We start from the raw sequence: 27,304 nt of genomic DNA, 5'->3' as shown, positions 1-27,304 counted from the left end.
TGTATATATCGTAAAAAAATTAGACTATAAATAGTTTCAATCAATTTTATAAGCTCTGTATATATTTTATCACCTCAGATATTGTTTTCAGAACTAGTTTTATTGGTGTCAGTGCATGTAAAAATATGTGAACATAATCAGTGTCAATGTTAGCCTAAAATTATGTGCATAAGTAAACCATAAATAAGATCAATAATTTTAAGTGATATACGTAATTATTCTCTGTCAAAAATGAGTGATACTAATTTAACAAACATGTCGAATACAAGTGATATTTCAAATTCATCAATCCCCCACACGCCTAACGAATTTACCGTGGGTATGGCTGAAATAATAAACGATTATCTTGGGATGTACTACACCCCTGTGCTAGTGTGTTTGGGGTGTATTGGCAATGTTTTATCCGTGTTTGTTTTCTTTCGAACAAAATTGAGAAAACTAAGCTCGAGTTACTATTTGTCTGCATTGGCTATCAGTGATACGATTTTCCTGTTGTCGCTGCTGATCATGTGGCTGAATTTTTATGGGGTAAGTGGATCCAGATATATTTACTCATTTAAAATTGTATATAATAAATGATACTGATGATTATTTTAACCACGAGTATATTAATATCTATATATCAGCCGATGTGAGTAAATCTGGCATTTTCCCTGAGTAAAAACACTGAAAATAAGTGAGAGATGAAACAAGTTCAATCAAAGAGAGATTTTTCAATCAAAATTTAATTAAAAAACTCGATAGAAATTATTTGTACTAATACCACATAATTTCAAGATAATCATAATTCAAACATGTAGGTTTCTTATAATAGCGACAACTCTTATTTAAAAAAAATAATTTCCTACTATATATAGATTTTGTGATATTTTAATATTATTTTACTATTTTTATCAAGTATATCGATTTTCAAATATAGATTAGATATAATATAATCTAGTCTAATAATATAAGTGTTAGGTACAACCGCAAACTTATTTTTTATTAATCTCCATTCATAAAAATTTTCTAATTTGAATTTATTTTCACTGGAGTGCGCCAAGCATTAATTAAATTTCAATTACATGATATAATATATTGCTGATCAAAACAAAAATCAATCTAATATTGCAATCTATTCAAATATTAATATAGTATTTCCACTATATTTTAAATTATATTTAAACAACATTATTTAGCAGCGTTTGCATGTTCTAAGAAAAGGTAACATAAAAATCAAAATATAAAAAACAGATTCGTGCTTAAAAGTTTGCAGTTATTTAAATGTTTCGATAAGTTAATCATAAAATTTACAATGACATTGTTTTCTACCCAGTGCACGTATGTAATTGAATTAGCTGTATTATATTGAATATCATTTATAATCAAATAAAATCTTCACGAAATTATAAACCAGATGATAATAAAACCGGATAATGATTACAGATAAAACCAACATTTGCAATGCCAAGTTCAACGAAACATTTGGCTATCTAAAAAGTGTTATCGTTACGATTTCACAAGCGTGATTAATCATTTAAAATAATTTAAATCATTTTTGTACATAATAATTTACCAGAAGACTATGATACTCATTTAAAAGCACATTTGACAGCTTTGAAAATGATATTTCTAAAAAAAAGTGGGGTTTCATAATTAAAATCTAGTATAATTGTACCATATTTCAAATTATGCTTATTTTATAGGTTAAATACGGTAACCTGTATACCTGTATAATATCATGTAAGATGCGTTTTGTCATATTCCATATATTTAAAATGAAAATGTGAATATTTTCTATAAACCGACATGTCTTGAAGTGCTATGCGCCCGAATTGCAATTCTGATACATCCTTCGAGAAGAACGTGCCCCATATCCAAATGCAAGTAATGATATTTTTCCCCGAACGTGTTGGCGTTCTCGTTTCCCAAGCATCACAAAACGTGTTGCAAAAGTCAGATAATATTTTTATTTTATTTTATTTTTACACTCAATATTTGTTTTCTTCGCAAATCTACGGATATGTGAAATATGAATAAATCACAGCCGAAAGTAAGTTAAGGTTCAACTTTTACTTTTTACTGAACCAATAGAACTATCCCTATGCTATTAACCTAATGTGTATTCTGAATATTCGTAATTGATCATTATAAGCCAAATCATTTATATCACTTTTTTCTAGCTTTTCAATATACGGGCACTATTATTCGTTGTGGCGATTGGTTCGTAGTTCTTCTTTTGAAACATGATGTTTTTGGCTAATTATGGTAATCAGCAGTCGCCGTTTTTGCAATAAAAAATTGAAGGTAATTTATGTTGTACATGATTATTCAAATCAACCTACAATCAGTTTTCAGCAACATCACACAAAGTAAGCAGAGCTCAGAGAAATCTAGTTGGATTATAACTTCTCAAATTTAAAAAATGCAATAGTGTAAACGTTAACTTTGAAAATTCGGAACCTTCTATATTCAGTGATATTTTGAACAAATATATCAATTTTCACACACTAAAAATGTTAAAGAAGTTCAATTTATTTAATAGAATAAATATCCCACTTTTATTTCCGTAACAATTTATACTTCCATCAATAAGGAGACAATTTATCATGATATATTTAAGTTTAAATATAATAAAAAGTTATGTCTTTAATAGAATTTTACAAACTTTGAACGTTCCGAGAGTTTCTAGCAATAAATCGCGTTTATGTCTTTGTAATAAAATAAGAAAGCCAATTATAAACTCATTCCACATTAAAATCACAAAATTTCATTTCCACTTAGTTTCATGCGGAATCCATAAAGTTCTTAAAAGTTCAAAAATAAAAAAAATTGATGGTATTATATTTCAATTTTATGTTTATTTTAAAATTATTTCTGTAGTATTCGAAAAATTATGATTTTAAAATAAATGAATGGTGATGAATGCGATGAAAATTGTAATGATTGTTTTTTTTGTACTTTTTTGCAGAAGCTTTTGAAGAGCTATTGCCCTTAAAATTTTTCTATTAAATATATTCTGCCTTCATAAATGAAAATGATAAATCAATAACAATGGTCTACAAATGCGACATTGAGACTACATCAAATTAGTTTTGGAAACTTTTCCATTTAATAAAATGGTTTTCCCTTTCCCCGATGAAGCAATAAATACAAAATTCATTGCCGTACTCTGATCACGAGTTTTCATTATCGGAAAACGTGAGCCATGAGTGCCGTCTGTATACACAAATTACATTATAGTATAGGGTTTGGTGAATATCTAAAAATAAAAATTCTTAGGACATCTTAATTCAAAGTCAAAACACATGCATATGGAGTAAAGAAATAAAAGCAATCAATTCGTTGAAAATTAAAAAAACTAATAATTATTCTTCACGTGTTGATACTAAATGTGTATCATCATTCAACAAATGTAAAATAATTACAAACAAAATGAAACAAATGATGCATAAAAAAATAAAAAAGTGAACGCTATTCAAAATAAATCCAACAGAGCATTAAATAATGGTATCAATTAAATGGCAATTAGTAAGAAACTTATATTGCAATTACACAAGTGCATATACGTATGTAGATATGTACATGAACAAATAAAAACATTTTGCATTACAATAACTTACTTTCAAAAAACTGTATTTTTTCATTTGCATTTTAAATTCCTTTTATAAACCTATTACACATTATCATGTCAATGCATTTAGACAATTCATTTACTTTTTCGACTAAAATGTCATCAAATAGAAGTATGCAACAAAGTATATCCCAGCTCTAATTCTATCACTGACAGGTTATCGCTTTTAGGAAAATCACAAATAGATTACTGAGGAGCGTTTTTAACTTAAGTCAATATTTACATACTAAAATAAAAGATTCAGGAGATTGTAAAAATACACGAGTGTATTAACCTATATTTGTAATCAGCTTATTTGGGATCGATAAATAAAATTGTTAGGAGAGAGTTAATAATAATCATATAAAAGATAATCAAGAAACAAAATATAAGAAAGTTGAAAAAAATCAACTATATTCCTCAAATGATAAATGATTGTTGAAGCAGTGAAAATCACAAGAAGTAATTACTCTATACGTACTACCGCAGAAACAGAGGTTTCACAGCATAATTAATATTGAATTAATAAATATATTATTATTATATTATTATTATTTGTCAATTATGATTTATTATAGGTACTTGAAAAAAATTATAACAAAAACATGCGAACACCTTATGTACAATTAAGTATGAACTTGAAAATAGATAAATTGACAATTCGACATTAATTAACAAAAAATTATATAATATAATTCTAATTTACACATTTTAACTAACTTCCAGATTGAAGATAAAACTCGTTATTCTAGTTTAATAACTAACCTTGTAGTTTAGTTCAATAACTGTTTTTAATACTAAATATTACATTGCAATTGAAAAGTCGTTTAAGAAATGTTTTATAACAAGAGACTTGTTGACAGTTTACTTCCAACGCAGATTCAAAAGTTTCTTGAGTATTTTTCTTTTCTTCAATTTCAATTTAAAACAAAACAGTTGTTATATTTCGTCTTTTGCATTTTTCTTATGCCAAGTACGAGAAAAATATGATGTAAGAATAAACATTTTTATTACTTCCAACTAAACCTGGAAGTTGACATTTTTCGCCTTTTGAAGAATTTCAGCTTACAAATCTGTGGCATATGCCATATGCCAATATTTGTAAGGCGTATGAAAATCAAAGTATAAAGCGCGACATTTTCGAGACAAATCAAATTATTACATGTATATATATATATATAATATTGTATGTAAATAGGCATAGAAAGTAAAATTAATTTAATTCAAAATATATATTTTTTATAAATTTCAGTAAAAAATATTTTTAGGTTTTAACAAAGTTCAATACAATTATTTAATATAAAAATTTCTTCAATTCGTTTAGTAACTTTCATAAAGGTAATCAAACTTTCATTATAATTTATAAAAATATTAAATTTAATTCAAACTGCGTGCAATTTGCCTCATAATTAAGCATAAACCACGCACTTGAATAAGTAAAATGAACTCTAAATAAACAAATAAATTCAAGATTGTCTTTGTCTTTTATATTTCTAGATTCGTATATCAAATGAGCCTGGAATGTGTCAACTGCTAGTGTACGCTTCGGGCGCCAGCAGTTGCATGAGTGTGTGGTCCGTCGTGGCTTTTACGGTGGAGCGATTCGTAGCCGTACTCTACCCGCTGAGGAGACAGGCCGTCTGCACTGTGGCGAGGGCTAGGGCAGTGTTGTGCGGACTTATAGCACTAGCATTGCTCCACAGTGCCCCATTACTTCTTTTCTCACAACCGATATATAAGAAAGAGTTGAACGCAACTATATGCGATGTAGCGGAAGAGTAAGTGAATTATTTTCCTAAGAGTGTTATTAGGGCAGATATTGACAATAGAATATATTATTGATTTCATAATTCAATATTCTCTCCATTTTTAATTTCTTAAGTCGGTATCATTCGTAGATAAATTATTGAATTATATCTTAATCAATGATGTTGGCATTATCTTCGAATAAGATTAGAAAAACAATCCACTTTGAAATTTCCACTATAAAATAAATAATAATTTCTATACAGTATCTAGTTACCCAGTTAATGTTTAATTCATTTTGAACAAAGTGTATTGAGAATATCTCTGAAAAATGGTTAATACTCATGTACTTTGAGGATTAAAGATACCATAAGCATTTCACTATGAATTTTTAACATTATAATATATATTCAGTAGTTTAACAGATATTAAGTCATAATATAAATTCTTGAATGCATCGATCTTTGTGATTCATTGTAAAATCTTCAATATGAATATACACATATATAAGTTAGAAGGAAATCTGGAGAAAAATACTACGATTACTATTCCATGTTATAAATTTAAGGATTATATATATATATATATATATATATATATATATATATATACTATGTTTAGCCATAAAAATATATTCTAGAAATTTTATATATCTATTTAATATAATTAACTTCCCGTAGGGTGAGTTATAGTAATCGCAAAAAAAACAAAAATGAAAATTTTTACATATCTTTACGTTTCAGAGGTTTCTGAATATTTTGGCATACCTTAGAAAAAATTGATGTATGTATGTGTGTGTATGTGTGTTCGGATACAAATTTTCGTCGGCGATTTCGAGAACACGGATGAAGCGATTTGAATAATTCAAAAAACCATTCGATTTGTATTGATAAGGAGACGCGCTGATTAGTTTTTGGCGAAGGCAGGTCTAGTCGTTCCGAAGATATTTGGCAAAAAGTGCCAAAAACGGTAACTCAGTTTTTAAGAGAACGGAGCGTCCGATTTGAATAATTGAAAAAACATTTTACTTGTATTAACAAGATGAAGAACTGATTTTCATGAAGGCAGGTCTAGCGGTTTCGGAGATCTAGTAAAAAATTAAAAAAATGCCATCTGGCGGTCAAAAATGATCATTAGACATATGCATATCAAATTATCAGATATTTTATAGAGATTTTAACAATAAGTATAAATTTTGTTTACATTCCTATGAGTTCCGTACCAATGCTTATCCGTTAGACGGCGGAGCGGCGCTTGCGCGCTTCGATAATTCGTCTCAATGCAGTTAAAGCAGTATGATTGCTTTGAAAAAAAATTCATAATTTCCAAAATATTTCAAAATACACTTTTCTTCAAAAAGTCTTTTTTTTTTCAAAAAAAGTAAATTTTTGTCAAAAATTTATAGTTTCTCAAAAATCTAATTTTTCAGAGTAATGTTTTTTTCAAAAATGTTAATCTTTCAACTCTTCCCACTAGATTTACCCACTCCAAAGCATGACACATACAAATGTTCCTAGCATCCTAATCTGAAATTGATTTCATTTAATTTTGGTATTGATAATTTATTACCGCCCTTTTCTTCAATTCATTATTTTTTTAATGACGAATCAAAATCCAATCAATCATTTTTTAAATATCTGTGACATAGCTAGCTAATCGAGTGAGACTTTGAAAACACTGTAGAAAAATTTTCAGCTTTTTCATAGATTATTGTAGTACTAGTTCACACTCAAAAACTGACTTCACATCATCTCCAGATTTTAATATTCAATCTTTACGTTTGTTTCAGAGTTACTGAGCAAAATTATCTCTGATAATATTGTGTATTATTTAATTAATATATTATATTGCTCATCTAAATTCGCATTGTTATACAGAACAATGTATTATTGTAAATCCTTCCTGTTATAATAGCAGTAATGCAGTAAATCCATGACATAGTGGATGATTAAGCATTGTCTAGTGTTAACTAAAACAGAACACGAATTTAGCATAAATCCTCAAACACCTACTGAAATCGTATATTGATTACAAGAGCTACCGTGACTTTATGACAAGCTTAACAAACACAATTATATCCTCTTATCACGCACCGCGTGTTAACTAAATCTATTCGCAAGCAAATGTTTTATTCCAGATTAGATTAATATACGACTAAATAAAACGAGATACAACCGTAGGTGTATTAAGGGATTAAGATAACGGATATGATTGAATTTTGTTTAAAGACAAGAATTAAATATTATAATTTATGTGCGTTATAAATATTCAATACACGTGAAAATTACAGACGGATTTTAATATATAAAAGATATAGATGACTATGCAAACTTAATTACCATGTAGACTGAACAGAATACTCATTGGTATTCGAAAGCATTGAAATCCGCTGGCTACGATAATCCATTAATAAAATAAACAAACCTATTTCATAAAAAATACACATAAAAATTCTCAGTTGTGATGCAAAAGTTGCCTTATTCCATTCGATGGTGCCTGATTCTTACAGAGTGTTGTTGGCTTATGCATGAAAGCTCTTTCTAAAGTCTCTTTATAAGGTTACCTTAGTATTCCTCAATCCACCAATGCGCAATTCAGCTACCCCTGGCTTTAATTAAATTTTAATTTGAATTCGTAACGTTATTTCATTTTAATATGACAATAAACACAATGAAATATAGATTCGTTATTAAGTTTTTAATTTATTCATAACTATTCACATAAGTATACATAATTAGTAACAAAGCGACAAAAATGTGAATAATCTATTTATTTACATACAATTTATTTACAATAAACACAATGAAATATAGATTCGTTATTAAGTTTTTAATTTATTCATTACTATTCACATAAATATACATAATTAGTAACAAAGCGACAAAAATGTGAATAATTTATATATTATATATTTATATTTTTAATTTTATATATTATTAACTTCCCGTAGGGCAAGATATAGTAATCGCAAAAAAATCGAAAATGAAATTTTTTATATATTTTTACGTTTCAAAGGTTTCTGAATATTTTGGCATACCTTAAAAAAAATGGATGTATGTGTGTGTGTATGTGTGTGTGTGCGTGTGTGTATGTGTGTGCGGATACAAATTTTCGTCGACGATTTCGGGAACACCGATCAACCGATTTGAATAATTCAAGAAACATTGGATTCGTATTGATAAGGAGACGTGCTGATTAGTGTTTGGCGAAGGCAGGTCTAGCCGTTCCGAAGATATGGGGCAAAAAGTGCTAAAAATGGTAACTCAGTTTTTAAGAGAACGGAGCGCCCGATTTTAATAATTCAAAAAACATTTTGCTTGTATTGACAAGATGAAGTATTGATCAGATTTTCATGAAGGCAGGTTCATCGGTTTCGGAGATCTAATGAAAAAAGTAAAAAAAAGAATGCCATTTGGCGGTCAAAAATGATCATTAGACATACGCACATCAAATTATTAGATATATTATAAAGATTTTAACAATAAGTATAAATTTTGTTTACATTTCTATGGGTTCCGTACCAATGCTTATCCGTTAGACGGCGGCGCGGCACTTACGCGCTTTGACATTTTGTCTCTATGCAGTTAAAGTAGTAGAAGTTTCAAAAAAAAAGTAATTTATTGTAAAATTATAGTTTCTCAAAATTTCGTTTTTTAAAAATATAATAATTTTTGGTACGGAAAATTCCAGCAATTTGCCTTAAGGCACGATGCCATGCGCCCAAGTAGTTATATAATTATGACAATTGCGTGAAATTCCGAATAGTATATTACATTATCCCGACAAGTGCTACTTTGAGCGAGATCGGTATGTAGAAATGAAATGTAAATATATATTTTGTGTCGGACTTTCGAGTCAAGTACCAATTTTCCAATAGTATATTTTCGCAATCAAATTAATATTTGCTTTCTATCAAAATTTTTTCATAAAAATACCATTTCAATAAAATATCATGAATAATTTAGTCAAAGTTTCTATTCGGACATCAAAGTTTTTAATATGACAATACAAAATGTCACACAGATAATTAAATTCGAAAATACGACTGAATAGAAAAAAGTAATTATTCCTGTCAAATACAGCACAGCAGTCCTATTGAAACGAATTTGCAGAAAAGTGAAACTAATATAACTTCAGTTTTAATATAAAGTTCAAATGCTATTCGCACTTTATATTATTCATTTGCTAAAAATCTCTCTGGCAATAAGCAGTCAAATATTCTTTTGAATTTTATGAAGCGTTACATTAGATTAGATATTCTAATATTAAAAAGCGATAAAACATTCAACTTATAGCAGTCTTGCGCAATCTCAAAGAAAATATCTTCCGATTTATTCAAAGGTATCAAGAAGCCTAAACTCTTGTATTCTTCAACTTTGGATTGAAAAGTTTTTGCAACGCAAGGGAGTAAAAATAAAAGATTCATCTTTTGGGACGAAGGAAGGTAAATTGAATATTCGATTAACGTGCAAGGAAAAGGTTTTGAGGCATATTTATATAATGAAATAAGCGCTCTCGAAATGGTATGAAATTTAATTTTTATATATCCCTACCTGTATAAGCGCATTTTATCTGTTTTTTCACCCTACATATATCGCAATATGAAATGTGATATCAGCAATAATGATTAGAAATTTTGATATAATTTATAGTATCTGAAAGCAAAATGTTGAATGTACGTAAAGCGTAATAATGTTATATTTGATTATCTGATCTTTGTAGCATTTTCAAAATAATAAGCAATAAATATATACACGGTTCTTTAAAACTGGTACTAGTTTGGCAGTACTATTGTGTAAATGTTATTTTGATTTTGTCACAATTAATCAACGCAGTATACGAAATTTGGATTTAGAACTAGATAATCTTTCAGACAAAACATGTTCATGAAAGGTCGTTAGTTATTGCAATGTACATGAGAGATAGGAATCTCTAATGGCATTGATTTGCGTAGTGAGACAGATTGCACTAACAGTTCCAGAGTGCAATTATAACTAATACGAAATGTCATCAGACATAATCCGATTTCGGAACTTTGGCAAGTGTATTGATCATAAATGAGCTAATGATTAAATAAAAGGTTTTTGTAATAAATTATTTTATACTAATATAAAAGATACGAAAAAATATCATTTTCATGATGACGAATTCAGCAAAAAGCATCAAGACTAATATTGCCAAAAACAACGTTTACTTGAAAAGAACAATACTAATTATTTACAACGTTTCACTTAGATTTTTCTTTTAATGATTTTCACTCAAGAACATGAAAAACTAACAAAGTAAATTCTGAAAAGCGTATCCTGGTTGTATAAGAAAACTCAATGCAATGCAATTGGGTATTTACTTCCTCTAATTTTCTTTATCTTTCTGAAGTTCTATATTGATTATTTGATCAGTGAATACGTATGATTGTATTATACTGAAAATGCAAGTTTTATTGTTTCTTTCAATCGAACTTTTGCAAACATGCCAACTTTGCAATCTGATATCTCAGGATATATGTGTGTATATATATATATATATATATATATATATATAATGTATATATGTTCGTAAATTTCAACTTTTATTAAAACTTATGGCGATAATTTGATCTCGAGCTTTTGTTTTAATTGAATTATTTTTTCAGCGAATTGTCTATTGCACAAAAATCATAGGCATTATAATACATCTATAAGGTTTATGACAAAAACACATTATAATCATATTTATCAGTTCATTCTCATGAGGCTTCTATTAAAGACTCAATAAAATAAAATTTGTATTAAATAAAATTTATCAACTTGGATAATGTAAATATATAGCACTTTAATGTTCTAACATAATGCACTTAAATATTCAATCAACGCAATATCTAAATTTGAATAAATTAATATTTTGTAGTACGAGTGTATACACTTAATGAACATTTTCATAAAAATACCTTGCTTCACATTGAAACACTTAAGATATTATGCGTAAACTCTATTGCTTTCTTTAATAATATACAAACGCGGTATCACTTCGTCTGCGTTGGTAAATAATGAAATTTACATATTTGAAAAATTGAATACATAACTGGCAATGTATGTCTTCCATTTTCATTGAAACTTTACATTTCTTTTCAAAATTTAGATTTTTCAAAGTATACAGAATGTAATAATAGTAATTTGTACAAACATCATCAAACTAAATTACAAAAACAAATCTTTTCCAGTTATCGCGAAGCCGCCAGCGTATTTAATACCCTCGACACTGTAGTGGCATTCCTGGTGCCACTTACTATAATAGTGGTACTAAATTCCTGCACCGCTTGTGCAGTGTGGAGATTGGCGGGTATCAGGCGTTCCATGACAGTTACGGGCAGGTAAGATGAAAGTTATTTCAAAATTTGCATATTATTTATTAATTTTTCGAGAGATAGAAGTTTTCGTTATGTTTCGTTAAGCGACATAGAAAAATAGCCTTCTACTTCTACTAGATATAATTTTAAATTTAAAATCTATTATACCAAGATCATCTCCAAAATTGGATTCGAATAAATTAGTCAATATTGGTATAATATTTTATTTGCCATACCTATATAATTAATTTTGAACTATACATTGCTACACATCATATACTTTTCTATATCCATTTTAGTCATGTAACTGTCATCATTTAGTCACGTGGTACACACATATATCTTTTAACTCAATTTTCTTTCATAGATTGCAGTTTTACTGCACTACAACCGCTCGTTCAACCTACGCTTAATATTTATTTATATCCTCCTGAACTTTAAATATAATGAAAATGGAAATTGCTTCGCATTTAATCAAAATCTCAACAACACTCGACTATAAACAATACCTGGAATAACCAAAACAACAAAACTATTTCAAAATAGTATTTACATATCATTTCATTATTTAGAATATAGAAATATAAGTATTGATTGATGTTGAAAAAAACGCAAGAAAAAAATCTGTTGTATTTTAACTGCAAAATAGGTAGAAAGGCTCCGATGTTTCGAAGTATGCAATTATGCAAAGTAAAGTAGGCCATGTTAGAAGGTGAAGTCATTTCTTTTGTCTACCAATCTTATTATTTATTACTATCATATTTATGATAAGTATATTTAAAAATACTTAGTAAAGTATATTATGTAAATATAATACATTAAATAAATACAAATGAATATAATATAAAAATTATATTTCTTTCATTGAATTAATTAATTTGAGTTAATAGGAATTAACTAAAAATATCAAGTTCTAGTGATGATAATAAAATAATAAAGCTTGCAATAATATCAAGTAATAAGTTTTGTCGACAAAATTTAAACCTATTCTGCTAAAAAATAACTTTACACGAATAAAATGAAATCATTATAATTAACAACAAAATGAAATAGAATCCCCCAAGAATATATTATATTAAGCACATCTTCTCATAAAATCTATGGCATGATATTCCAAAAACAATCTACTTTGTTTCTTGTGCTAAAAATATGCTTGTCAAAATTTAATGCGAGGATTATTTTAAATCTCTATGTCTTCAGAAAAATCTTTTTGTATCTCGAGTTCCATTCAACCACAGCATAAATCACTCTTGTTTTTTTTTACCAAGAGTTCCCGTTTAGGTAAGGTAGCTGTCGAGAGCAATCGTATTTTTCGGAACAACACTTGAAATAATACGAGGACTAGTAAAATGAAAAGTTTTTTCCCAATTTCTTAACCAACTAAATTTTGAAGGATTTAGAAACCACTATGATCATCACGCGTCTATACAAAATATTTTTCAAAAAGAAAGAGATATTAACGTTTTTGACATAGAACTCATTTTCATGTTAGAAATCATGATCGGATTAATCGAATACCACAGAAAATAAAAGAATTCTGGAAATATTTTGTATATAATTATCAATAATGTACTAGGTCAATAATCAATGAAAAAGAAATTGTCATGAAACAAAGTCTTTTGGAAACTGCTCATAGTTGAAAATCCTGTATTTTTCATCGCATTTCATTTTTTTGCATAACATGTAACTATTTGAATACTGCTAAAAGCCTTTACGAACACCTCTTTGTCATCTGTTTTTTTCACATTAATTACATTTGTTCCAAATATTTTTCCAGCTCTGTCATTATAACAAAACAATAACAGAGAGATGAGGGAGATTGTAGTGATAAAAGGAAGAAGCGCTTTAGTACCCTTAGCATCAGATTTACGTAAAAATGGCTGAGATACAAAAACATAAATATACGTCTTTCAAAATATAAATGTAATTATGAAATGATTATAATACTTAAATGGAAAACATTCCATTCTGAGCAGCATAATACCAAAACTCTTTGGGGAGGATAATATTTACAAGATAAATTGTTTTAACACCAGCATCTCAAGCAACGGTAAAAACTCGAAAACCATTTTTCCTCCAGAGTAAATTAATATAAAATATTTAATTTTATAAATAGTTGTAAATTTTTTAATTTTAAAATACACTTTCATTTATTTTAATTGCAAATTTTATTAAGAAATAGAGAAATTTTTGTCGAAAACAAACAAAATTATATATATATATTATATATATATATATATATATATATATATATAATTTTCAAACAATTATATTACAGAATATACGGCTTTACCAGCGTTCGAGTAATGAAAAAGAATTTTAATTAGATCAGGATTATCAGCATATATTTATATGTGTGTGTATTTGTGTGTCTTTATATACACATCGCCTACAAAAAGACTGCTTCTTGTTTGCTAAATGAATGAAATAAAATATTCAAATGAAATCTTATATATTGCTTTGTTGGATTCTTCTGAATATTTTGAAAAAATGCAATTTTAAATTCATAAATAGAAAGCTGAAATACGATTTTCCCGACCTTTCTTTTCTGAGATAAAGAGCATATTGTCTCAAAGTTTTGTGATGCAGGCAGTTTATTCATGTTGTCCATAATCAGTATTCCATATGTTACTTTAGACCTGTAACTACTGTATACTGATTACATTCTACACAGCACAAGTATAGAGGAATATATAATTTAAAAAGTTTGTTCGATTTTGAAACTAGATATAGTTGACCTAATTTGTTTTGAAACTATTTACTTTATGCAATAAAATAAGCATTTGCAACTGATGAATCATTGTGGAAATTAATTAATAAATCTATTAGCCATATAAATATAAAATAAATTCTAATGAAGTTTGAGCACCGCGCTTTGCGCGCTTCTTAGTAATTTAATTCATAAAACAAATGAATGCACTTTTACGTAAAAAATAAAAATTTAAAAAATTGTGTGAAGCAATATTTTTCTTTAGCAATAATATAAAGCAATAGTTTCAAATTCACTGCCAATATTAATAGAAAACAAAAGCACACATACTGGACATGTCCCTCAGGCATGAATATTTTTTGTCAAGAAAACTATAGTGTAAACTTGAAATACTCTATTAAAACAACTATACTACTACTTATATTGTATATAAATGAAATTTGCGATACCAAAGTTTTTTATCACTAGCAAAAATTTTCTTGTTTTTTGCAAATGCGCAACATAACATTCAATCGAGTCACACAAAAACCAAATTATCTCATCAGTTTTAAATAAACATTTAATGAACTCGATATTTACTTTATAACTTACAAAAATATTTCAAAAATAACGGAATTTACGATTAATTATATAATTAATTATACAATGTAGGTAGAAGGTAACAAGATTGCGGCTGGTATTTCAATCTTTGTCACAACCTTTGAATTTCAATTTTATCCCAGGTATTAATTAAAAATTGTAAGAATGGTATTCAAAAAATTCGATAATTTGAATACGAAAAGGTTCTTAATTTATGCACTTTGATTAAGACGAGAAATGACTTAATAAAAGAGTTGATTATTAATCAAAATTTATACTCATCCGGAATTATTAATTTACGGCAACGAATCAAGTAAACGGCTAAATATTTTTAGAAAAATCACAAATTAAAAAGAACTTTCATTATAAAACAGTATTGATATAAGGAAAAATTTAAATAATAATTATGTTTACAATTACGGATATTCATTCAATTTACAATTAGTATGTAATTCTTAGTTTTAAATATTCCAAAAAATTTATTTTGCAGATTTAAAAATTAAAGAACATATGATATATATTCATTGTAAATGGTTTTGTTACATTTTCGTAAAAGCATCTATAAATTCACTTTCATAGAAAACTGACGAAACAATATGAGTGGGTTTAAATCATCAACATTTAATTATTTTTATGCTTATTCTCCAAATTGTTCATATCCACTTGTGGTGACAAAATTGTATATCAAACTGTGTCAAACAATAATGATTCATTAAAATCTTTTCAGTTTTTACTTGATCTGTCTCACAATTTTAAACTTGATTCACCAGATTTTGAATTTTAAATTAACAGGTTGTAATCATAACCCAAAAGCAATCATAATATACATTAGTAAATATCCTCTGTTCAAATATAATCATGTTTAATGCAAAAGTTCATGGTCAAATGTATATATATATTAAAATGATTTGAGTTTTTTCATTTAAAATTTAATAAATTCATTTTCATTTACAATTTCATTTAAAAATTCAATTTAAATATACATCAACAGGCGACCGCAAATATATGATAATTATATAAAAGTTAATGAAACTGTTTGAAACAATATAAAATATATTAAAAAGCAACGAATGTATATACTGCCTTTACTAAATCAATATCATTCAATGAACCGTCATCAGGTATTAAATGTCAGCCCATAAAAGAAACAATATTTTAGTTCGGTTGACACAAATCTCATATTAAGGTGTTCGGGTCGGCTATTCCGGTGATAAAATAAGACTCATCAGTCATATGGCAAAATGTTGGTACGGATAAGTAAAAGCTCAAAGCCATAAAAATGCTTACGGCACCGGAATAAATGATTATCTTTACAGTAACATAAGCTTTGCCAGAAGTCAAATACTCTTGTTCATTTGTATCGAAATATACATATCTTGTTTATTTGAATAATAAAGTATGTAATTGGGTATTATTAAATTTTAAAGTTCTACAAAAATGCTAAGCATGTAGTCCAGTCATTATAGTAAGTTCACCTCGGAATTCGAGATACCCAATTACTTATTTACAGAGTAATTAAGTCTGTAAAAACTTGTATATTAACACCCTAAAGTTGTCTCAAAACCCACACATGGTATTGACACCCATTTTTTGTGCCTTACCCTATATAGTATATATTATATATAATTAACTTCATTTTTATTACCGGTGCAAGATTAGTAAGTTCAGTAATTAACATTAAAGATGATTTTGTATTTTTAAAGCCCAATTTCTAAATTTTGCTATCCTGTTAGAATAGGTGTAAAAATTATCAAGCTATCTAATTGCGTATCAAAATGAATCAGCTAAATAGATGCGTTTAAATTGATAAAAATCTATAATAATAAAATTGTATTTATTATTTCGAGAGCATATTTAAACATTGGCCAACCGCGAACACAAGATCACGGTTGCAGGAATCCGATTGAAACTTCCCAGATCTGATCGTGAAAACATCTATTTCGACTATGAAAACATCATAAAAATGTCATAAAACCGTATAAAGTTTATTGAGTGCCCGTCGATCTATTTATTTATCTTACAGAAACATATCCAACGCAGTAAGGTCAATAGTTTTTTTTATCAATTTTCAATTCTAACTTCATTATGAAATACAAATATTTACGACCCATGATCCTATAATAACGTCGGAAGTTCTTGTTTAAAAATATCGATTGTTTATTTTGCACGGATACTCACTCAGCAAAATTCCTATTGAATTAGAAGGAGTTTATATATTTAAAAAATATACGGAATGATGTTTGATATAAATACATAAATTTGAATGAATTCTATATTTATAAGAGTGAAATAATATGAGAATAATATGTAAACAACATTTGATAGAAATAAGTAAATTATAAACAAATGATTCCTTGCTCCATTTGAATTAACTTGAGTTGATCATTGATACTTGCAAAAACATTGAACAAGAGATAATATTATATCGAATTTATAAAAAATAATATTCTGTCGATTTATACTAAATTTAAAATATTCTATTTTGATATTGATTAGTGAAACAGGAATAACTCATGCATAAAATATCAGTTCCACATAAAAATTCATATCGTGTAATAAATGAAGTGCATACCGTCATAAATGAAGTATGTAATATAAACACTAGTTCAAACAAATTCTATATTTGCTTTTATTATACCAATGAATATGTTATTTCCCTGGCGGATTAATTCTTTCATAAAAATATATAAATACAAAAAGCAATGGTATCGGTTTCATGTAAAACGAAACAAACCATCTCAAGAGAATACTCGCAAATCTTCAAATTACTTGCTTCAAACGAAGTAAAACTTGTATTTTATTTCAAGGCAATTAAGAAAATATGAAAGTTAATCAAATTTTTAGATTACTAAGTACTAATTGAAATTTGAAATAAAAATAATATCAATTTAGAAACAAATTCAAATTCGATTGAAAGTCCATATTATTTGGAAACAAAGCTATTGTTAATCTACAAATGCAATAATATTTTAGTCGAGTTATTATGATTATAAATTTTTCGTTCAGTTTCGTTTGCACACAGTTAAGAAATGTCGTGACCTGTGTTATTTCCATAACTTTTAAATGTTGGAAAAATACATAAAAAAGTTCAGAAAAATAATGATTTAAATCCAAACATGCGTATATACAAAATTTGCTCATCTTATATACAGGTATATATATATATATATATATATATATATGATATATATAATATAAAATTATATAATATTTTATTAGTAGAAACATGAAGGTACAAAAAATGTTATTAACTATATAAAATATTTTTCGCGTTATGAGGTCGACAAATCATGTCTTCAATTAATTCAAATATTTAGTAAGCATTAGTATCCTAAATAGTTTCAGAAGTAATATTTTTTTAGTAAATTCTCATAGAAGTAAGAATGGATATGGATTCCTTATTCACTCTGACTACTCAATTCCATAATTTACATAAGACTATATTGACTCCTCAATTCTAAAATATATATAGAAAAATATGTTTATATTTTTATCTAGTTTGTACATATCTTAGCTCTGTGTTTTGTTTAGACAAACTTATATTTAACTTTGTTTACGATTGAATACTAAAAAACGTCTTTTAAGGAAGATCAGTAGCCAAGAACTTTTAATAATATTTACCAATTAATTATCTACAATGAACTATCTAATCCAGAATAATAATTAGCGTTACTTTGAATTATTTACATTCAATTTTTAAGATTAAATAATATTTTGGAGGTTGCTTTTTTATAATCGAAAAATATAAAAATATATATTTTGATTGTCGAATAAATCTAATATAAATAACCTATTTTATACAAATATATTGTAAGGACTTATGTAAGCATTAAAGCGGCAAATATGGAAAATCTGGTAAATATGATGCGTCACATTATTAATATATATATATATATATATATATATATATATATATATATCAAATCTCTCCTAAACAATATCGAAACTTTATCAACCATAATCCTCAGTAGGTACACAGTCTATTGAGGTCAAAATAACAATGGCACATCCTTATATATAAAGGATTCTAATATCCTTTCGATAATGGCCAGGATGATACTTAGAAACCATACAAAAGCAAACACAAACAGCTTTTAGAAAGTTGATGATTGGTAATGGAAACTTATTATTAATTATTCCCCAAATGGTGTATATAGATTTTCACGCATTAGACAAATATAATGTGAATAACCTCGTTTACAAGTTAGTTAGGACATAACACTTCTAAACAAGGTTAAACAAGAAAAATAATAACAAAAAGCAACGAAATCAAACTATAAAATAAATTGAATTAACTAGAAAATGGCAAAAATGATTATGTATAATAACAAATATAAGCCCTTCATTTAAGATTTTGTTTAAGCTTTTTAAATCCTTCACATAGGTTCTGATTTTCTTCAGCATAAATCAATTTAATTATTATTATGGACTTTTTTTCAGTAATAGCTGTTTTAACTATTTTAACCCTACTCTAGCCAGAATACTGTGAATTTATAGAAATCAATTTATAAATTTTTGTTGTGTTATTTCTGGATACAAAAATTCTGAGAACCCATGCATCTGTACAATAATGAAAAATATTTGATATAAAAAATTATTATTAATATTCTTAATATAATTTATAGTGCAATTTCAAAAATTAGTATGAGAAATACTTAATTTTAAACTCATATAGTGTCTATAATTATATAAAGTTTTACATATTAATATCATCATAAATGCAAAAGAACCAATTCAAGGAATATCTTTGAAACATTATTTTGTTTGTATCTCGCATATAAGGTCAATGATTATATTAGTGTACGGTTTATTTTCTTTTCGGTGCATTTTTAGGCGGTCACATCATTCAGACCACACTAGAAAAAATCTTCTTACTGGTAGAAAAGACTCTCATAATCCCAAAAAATCCTAATTTTTTATTCAATATAAACTGTTTGTCTGTAGTGAACCCCTTACAAAAGATCGCGAAACATAAGTACGATAATAAGATTATTGGTGGGTGCTTGTCTCTATAAAAAAAAACTTCTTTGTAGAACTTCTTTCTATAGAAGTATTTTGTTTATATATATATATGGAATTAAATTATCGATAACTAAATGTAAAGTTAAAGTTTAAAAATATTTTTATTTGGCCAATGAAGTGTCCAGATTTTAATTTTTAGATGATACTTATTAAAGAAAACTATGGAAATTTATTTTAAAACATCACATTATATTAATATTTTACTAAAAATATAAAAATTCGTAGGATATTTAATTAATTGATATTTAATTAATTTTAACTTTTAAGTTATGATTTATTGGCGCTATATATATAGAGAGACTATCTAATATATTTTTTATTTATGATTTATAATAAAAAACACAAAAGGCAATATTTACTGTATGGTATAAATAGCATGTCTATAGATTTTCTAACTTCATAATTTTCGAATAGAAATTTGAATTTTTCTAAAGTATAATAGAATAAAATTTATTTCTAATTCCTTTAAGACTTGTATAATAATTATTTTTGAAAAATCACTCATGGTTCTATATGCATGTTACATAACATTACTACATTTCAAAATGCTTGTGATTATTCAGCCATTTGTATAGTATAATAATTTCCATAGTTTAATATAAAGTATTGAAAACTGTTGATGGTTTTGCAATAAATAATATGTCTTGTGTATAACGGCTAACTTATTTATTTGTGAGATGTTTGAAAAATGCGGGGATTAAAATTCTAAGCAAATACAAAATTATTCACTAGTATAATTATCTAACGTGATATAATCATCTGCTTATGCTATACAATAATACATTTTCTGACTAGAAAGCAACCATTATTTTCATCTCACATTGGCTCACATTGGTCTATTATCCTAACAAGTTTTGTTTCGCCCGTGAAAATTTCCTTGAAAAAGGGCTTCTCGAACAAAAAATGCGTTTGGCATAGATCTATCAGGCAGTAAATATCAATCACCAAAGGCCTTAGGTCTATTCGGAAACAACAAAGTTAGTTTGGAAGGTAGATAAGTGAATATGTTACGAGGAAAGATATATGACCGCGCAAAGTCGAAGTAATTCATCAAGGGTTGCCGTTCATTATCACACGAGAGGGATTATTGCGAAATAAAAAATCGGAAAATGAAGACAACAGAGCTAATTCTCATACAAAAAAGAAAGCAAAACCCTGAGATAATAAAAAAATATATATACCAAAGAAAAAGACGAATTTTATTAGATGAAAGCTACGATTTATATTGAACAATTAAACTGAATTTCCGTACCGACAACACAGTAATAACCATCACAGATTTTAGATTTTTTGAATTCCTAATCACAATTTCTAAAATAAAATGTATTCGCAATTATATATATATATATATATATATATATATATATATATATATATTAGAGTGGTCCTTAAAATGGTCATTTCATGGTCATAAAAAACAATTTTCTGAAAGTTTTAGCTCTAAATATTAACGTTTAGATAGAGCGCAATTCAATCAAAGTTTTGTATAAAAATAGCATGGAAAAATTTTCAAAAATTTTAAAAATGTTTTTTAGATGTAATTTAGCGAACAAATGAATGAATAAAACTCATTCATTTGTCGCAAAGTTATACCTAAAACATTTTTTTTTTTCAATTTTTAAAATTTTTCCCATGCTCTTTCCATAAGAAGTTTGGAAAAAAAGTTTATATATATATATATATATATATATATATATATATATATTATATATATAAAAACTTTTTTTCCAAAAGAAACTTTATCAAAAATGTAGCAATATGAATAACTATCATCTTATCATCAGAAATATATGGGAATAAATCGCAAATAATATTTTCAAAAATATCAATTATTCAAGAAAATTCTACTTGTTAATACTTCATATCATTTAATTAGTAGGTACAAAAACAGTGAAAGCTACTCAAGAGTATATTTGCACTTGAAATGATCTGAATAAGTGCAAAATATAATATGGAGAATTATAGAATATAGCAAACAAGTTTTGAGTTTCTTCGAAATATGAAGTTTACGGAATAATAGATGTTAAATTCAAATAAGTGGCATTTAATTGCTTGCAATTTCGAAACGCAAAAGGAACATCATGCACTTGCGGAAAACTTACTGTTAAGTTTCATAGCTTATTATCACTTTATGGAATGAATAAAGTCTTACAACATAAAGCAATTATCAACCCTTTAAGCATTACATTTAGCACGTGTATCTTAGAATTATAAATCAGCATATTTTGTAACATTTTTTGGACTTGCAAGCAGAATTATTCCATTTAGGAAGAAAAGTTACTTTCGAATGTTTATATTGATGAGCAATAATTTAATCAAAGTAACCAAAACTATTTTAAAAATTAAAAAGAAGAAAAAGAAGCTCCGCCGTAAGGCAGTTCAGGAAAATAAAATAAATAAGGCTCTCTTAAAAATAAGCTATTAGAAAGTTTTATTTATCTCTCTTCAAAATCAAGTTCAATGAAATTTTAATTTTGGTACCTGCGTAAAATCTTTCAATGTAATATTAAAATATTTATATAAACACGTTTATATAGAAGAAAAACTGACATAAACGATCAGATATTTATTTATAATTTAAGCAAAGTTATGATGTGCCACTGATATTTCCACGTTCAAGTTACAATTCATTTATTACTTAACCTTGGCATATCACGTTTCAAAACATATGCGGCCATTTGAACTTTATGAAAATCAAAACATTAAAATAGTGTACAATATAAACAGAAAGGCAGAAATCAGAAAAAACATATAGCATTATAATTTATATCTTATATATATATATATATATATATATATATAAAATAATATAAGGTACAACTTTCATTGATGTATCTCCGCGGTGTTTTCCTTCAATAAGTTCAACACTCCGAATCGGTCTCGCCGCGCCTTAATTGGAGAAAGCATCACATGTTTGTTGAACCGTGAAAAGCCATTATGACCAAAGAAAAGCGATTGGCAAAACAAAGAGACGTTTTCCAATTATCGTTGCCAATTCGCGGTGACACGTGCACGAATTTCTCGAATTTTCTGTACAATCTCAATCGACATAGCCCTCGAGGGGTATCTCCGAAGGCAAGATTAATAAATTCCTCTCCCATCATGCTTACCCTAAAAAATTGCGATGTAAAACTTAAGTGTTCATTAAATCCTTTTGAAGAAAGGAAAGGCAATATTAAGAAAAAATAAGGCAAAAACATGAGAAAAAATGGTATAAAAAAATGGGCAAAAAAGATAACAGCGGCTTTGAAAATTCTACTTGTATTACATAATCACTATAAAGTCTTCTTAATTTGAAAAATAAGTAATATTTATATAATGTAAATAATATCAAAATATTTATGTTTTTCATTCAGAAATTTTATAGAAAATGCACGCACGCCAATCTTTTACGTTCTACGGAAATGCATCCAACTCAGAAAATATACCCAAAACGCGTTTTTTGTTCTAACTTCATTTAAAAAATCATGCGAATAATTGTTAATTCGAATTGAAATTATTTTCTTACTTCCGCAATATTTCAGTGGAGCATAAAGCCAAGTCTAATTTTCGCATAACAAAAGCCATTATTTTCTTTGCAGAGGCGGCAGCAGATATTTTTGCGAAGAACGCGACGCCTTACAAGGCATACCATTTCCTGGAACCACAACCGTATGTAAATTGAGAAGAAAAAAACCTGTCACCAGCAACTCCTGCAGTAGCCAAATGAAAGTGACAAAGATGTTATTGATTGTATCCACCGTATTTGTTTGCCTGAATCTTCCATCATACGTCATGCGACTCAGAGCATTCATTGAGGTATGAAATCTTATTATGAACGCTTAATTTGGCTTTTAAAACAAGCATAATAACTTCTCGATAAGATCAAGTCAAATTCTATGTAATAACTTCTCGATAAATAAAGTCAAATTCTATGTAGAATTTTGCTGTGCAAATTCCATGTAGAAGTAAATCATATTTTAATAGATCAATGCCTTCATCAAATTTGATTTGGTAATTAGGTTTTAGTTCCTAGTTTCACGACTTTATCGAATTTTCAATAAATAAAACATGAAAAGTCAGAGCACGTACGTTTTTGTTCCACATAAAGACAAGTTCACTAGAATAAAATCTGCCTTTAGAAGGTGAAACTAAAGCTGCACTGCAATAAATGGCTATTAGTTGGATAATTATATAATTTTGCTTTGCATGATTGTGAAGAACGGTTTGTCAATAATTATTTAATAAATTTAGAAGTATCAGGAGGATGAAAAATAATATCAATAACATTATTATTAATATTATAAAATACATAAAAGTTTAGTTGAACAGGTAGCATAACCAAACTTCGGCACAAAGCGCCAAATAGAGCATAGACATTGCATTTTATGCAAAAAAAAAATCGAGAAATTATCAGCCATTTGAGTTATCCATTTAAGCATAGAAGTAACAAATGAGTTAATAAATGCAAATAATTTGTATATAAGTTCATATAAAGTTACGAGCTCAGTTACCAAGCTGAAAATCTGTAATAGCGATTTGAAATAATAAGCATTCACTGATTATAGAGTAGGCGTGTTTGTTTGCGAGAAATATCACTATTCGTAATTAGAATTCTATAACATATATATATATATATATATATATATATATATACACATATACACATATATAGCGAGTATGTGCGAAACTTTCATATAAATTCAACGATATTAATATAATTACGCAATATAGCATAAATTCTGATAATGATATGATGATGATATAAATTTAGTTGTTATGAGCAACCGAGGACTATCATGTGTAAGATTTAACTAATATTTAGTTAGATAATTAATTGTAGTTAATATTTGACAAAAATGAAAAAAAAACAGAATTCCAATTTTTATAATTGCCAACAAGTTTATTTGCGTGGTCTGCATAGTATTTTCAAAAAATCTACGGCATGATGTAAAAGCTTCAATTTATTTGAATCCGCATCTAATGTAAAAATTATAATTCAAGAATATTGGCGTATTTTCTTCATAATCTGTATGTCAAACAACAACTAGTACATATCTTAAATAATATATTTTCTAATAGTATTACCTTAGAATTAAATAACATAATGCATTACATCGATTTCATAATCACGATCAAAGTCAACTGACAAGTAAGCCAACTCCTGTCTAGAAATCTGCAAGCATTTTCTTTTGTTACATTATTAAACTGATTAATTTATATTTAGAAAATTCAAAACTTACTAAATTATCTCCGACAATTCTACTAAAATATGCATCGTTAAATGATTCATTTTAAATCAATTTGGTGTCAACTTTGTTCTTTCACTTTCATATGATAGACTCTTACAATGACTTAAAAATCGTATGTATTACTCTATATTCTCTTCTAACGCCCACTACAATATGTTATTTATACCTAAGAATTTCTTCTTATATATTGACCCCATTATTATAAAATATTTTTCTCTCATGTAGATTTGAATAAAAGCAAATGATTTATTGAGAACACGCTAACGTGAGAAAATTTCTCGTCTTTTTTAATATGCAGAAGCATTACAGTCGTCGGCAATTTTGATCGAAATGCCAGCAATAAATTTGTTGGTCATTATTCTTTGACGATATGCTATTAATAAATTTAATATACACACGTCAACAACCATTTATTCTTCAATTAAAATCGAACAGATATAGAATGCAATGACTGCAAAAACGGTTTAGATTATAATTGCATTTGGAATTTTATATCTAATTATGAATACATAAATGAAGAAAAAAATATCCAAAAACGTTACAAAAGTTTAACGTCTATATAACAAAAGTTTAATCTCTATATCTTCACACATACAGTAATATCAACAATTCTTATAAAGTGGGATCACGTCTCTGCACATAAATTTATAATAAAACTGAAATTCCGTAAATAGCTCTGAAACCAAGGCATTCACAAAAATTTTCCGCCCGGAGCCGTTTTGTAAAATTTTAGACTGCCTATCTGATGGGAATGTCCAGGTATCAGAATTATCCGGATCGTATGTTAAACGTTCAATATTTATACAAGTCCCGGAGCCGCCGGAGCAAATGATCAAAGGTGATAAACTCTTTGCTTTTCGTTACTGCGTACTGAAAACGCATGTCGAACCGCAAATGTGGAAAATAGAATTGCTTGGCGATAATGCTTTTTGTATTTGCAATGCGAGAAAATTGAGATTGTATTCGGGATTTCAGCTTAAAAATTTCTATTGATTATCTGGCAGACTCTTTGAACTTGCGGATTTGAAAATAATGAATTTGAAACAGACACGCCTAATAAGTTTTATATTTTTTCTATCATCAATAAACAATACTAAAGTTCCAAAAACTTTGTTATAAATGTAAATATTAAAAAGAAATATGAGATTTTATAAATACTGAATATATTCAGATCAAACTTTTTGTAAAGGCTTAAATACAGATGTGTATCAATTATTATTATTCTACCTCTATTCTCCTAAAAGCAGAACTATATCAAATATACTGACAAATTTAAACACCTGTATACTTACAACATTTATAACTATCCAAAACTTTTCCCAGTTTCACCATGAATATTATCATAAATATATTATGATAGAAGCTCACCGTAGTGGTTTTGTTTAGACGTAATAAACAGAATTCACCCGAGTTTTCGCAAAACCCATCAAAATTATGGTTAGAATACATTTGATACTAAACAAATACACTTTCCTACCTTAAATTTGAATATAAACTGAAGCTGAATAGAAATTAAATTTTAGGACAAGCAAAAGAAGAATTTAAGAGCAAAATAAATATTAATTATTGTGGTCAATTGCAATATGTGCCAAGTTGAATTTTGTGACAAATAACTGAGTTTTGAAGTTATTTCAATTAATAAATTTAATAGTCCATAAATATGGCTAAAGCACTGATAAATGTTTTCATTATATGAAGGATTATATTAATTATAAAGTTACAAGATGCAAAAACTTGCAATGCAACCCTTTGCGCTCATTGTCTAAAATGATGTACGGTAATTAACTGGTGGAACGATATATAAGTTAGTAAATTGTAGAAATCAACTGATTATATTTTTATAATATCATTTACTTGAAATATTTGATGAACACTAAAAACAAAGATATAATCAAATCGCTTATAGGAGCTCAAAAAAAATGTCTTTAAAAAGTTCGATTTTAGATTTTATCTTACTCAGTAGATATTTTGAAATCATCAAATAATGCATCATTTCAAATCACGTCATGAAAAATGTATATTATTTTTCAGTGCGTACTTTGGGCTTTCAAGTTAAGATTTTCGCCTTATGTAATTCTTTCAGTCGAGCGCTTTCAGAT

The 27,304-nt window shown here is 27.3% G+C and overlaps 1 protein-coding gene across 1 annotated transcript in view; it reads left to right on the top strand.

Moving 5' to 3' along the window:
- Positions 1–255: 255 nt before the first annotated feature.
- The window catches only part of LOC113386048 (somatostatin receptor type 4-like), a 42,271-nt gene continuing 15,222 nt past the window's right edge, over positions 256–27,304 (top strand). Inside the window, exons 1-4 of the mRNA XM_026623857.1 lie at positions 256–528; positions 5,090–5,370; positions 11,538–11,687; positions 23,556–23,772. Coding sequence (XP_026479642.1) covers positions 256–528; positions 5,090–5,370; positions 11,538–11,687; positions 23,556–23,772 — 921 coding nt within the window. The remainder of the gene's footprint in view (positions 529–5,089; positions 5,371–11,537; positions 11,688–23,555; positions 23,773–27,304) is intronic.

This window comes from Ctenocephalides felis, unplaced genomic scaffold (assembly GCF_003426905.1).
Source record: "Ctenocephalides felis isolate EL2017-DRISC unplaced genomic scaffold, ASM342690v1 CF-g0.4_SCAFFOLD_03571, whole genome shotgun sequence".
Lineage (NCBI taxonomy): Eukaryota > Metazoa > Arthropoda > Insecta > Siphonaptera > Pulicidae > Ctenocephalides > Ctenocephalides felis.
This window is presented reverse-complemented; position numbering and strand designations above follow the sequence as displayed.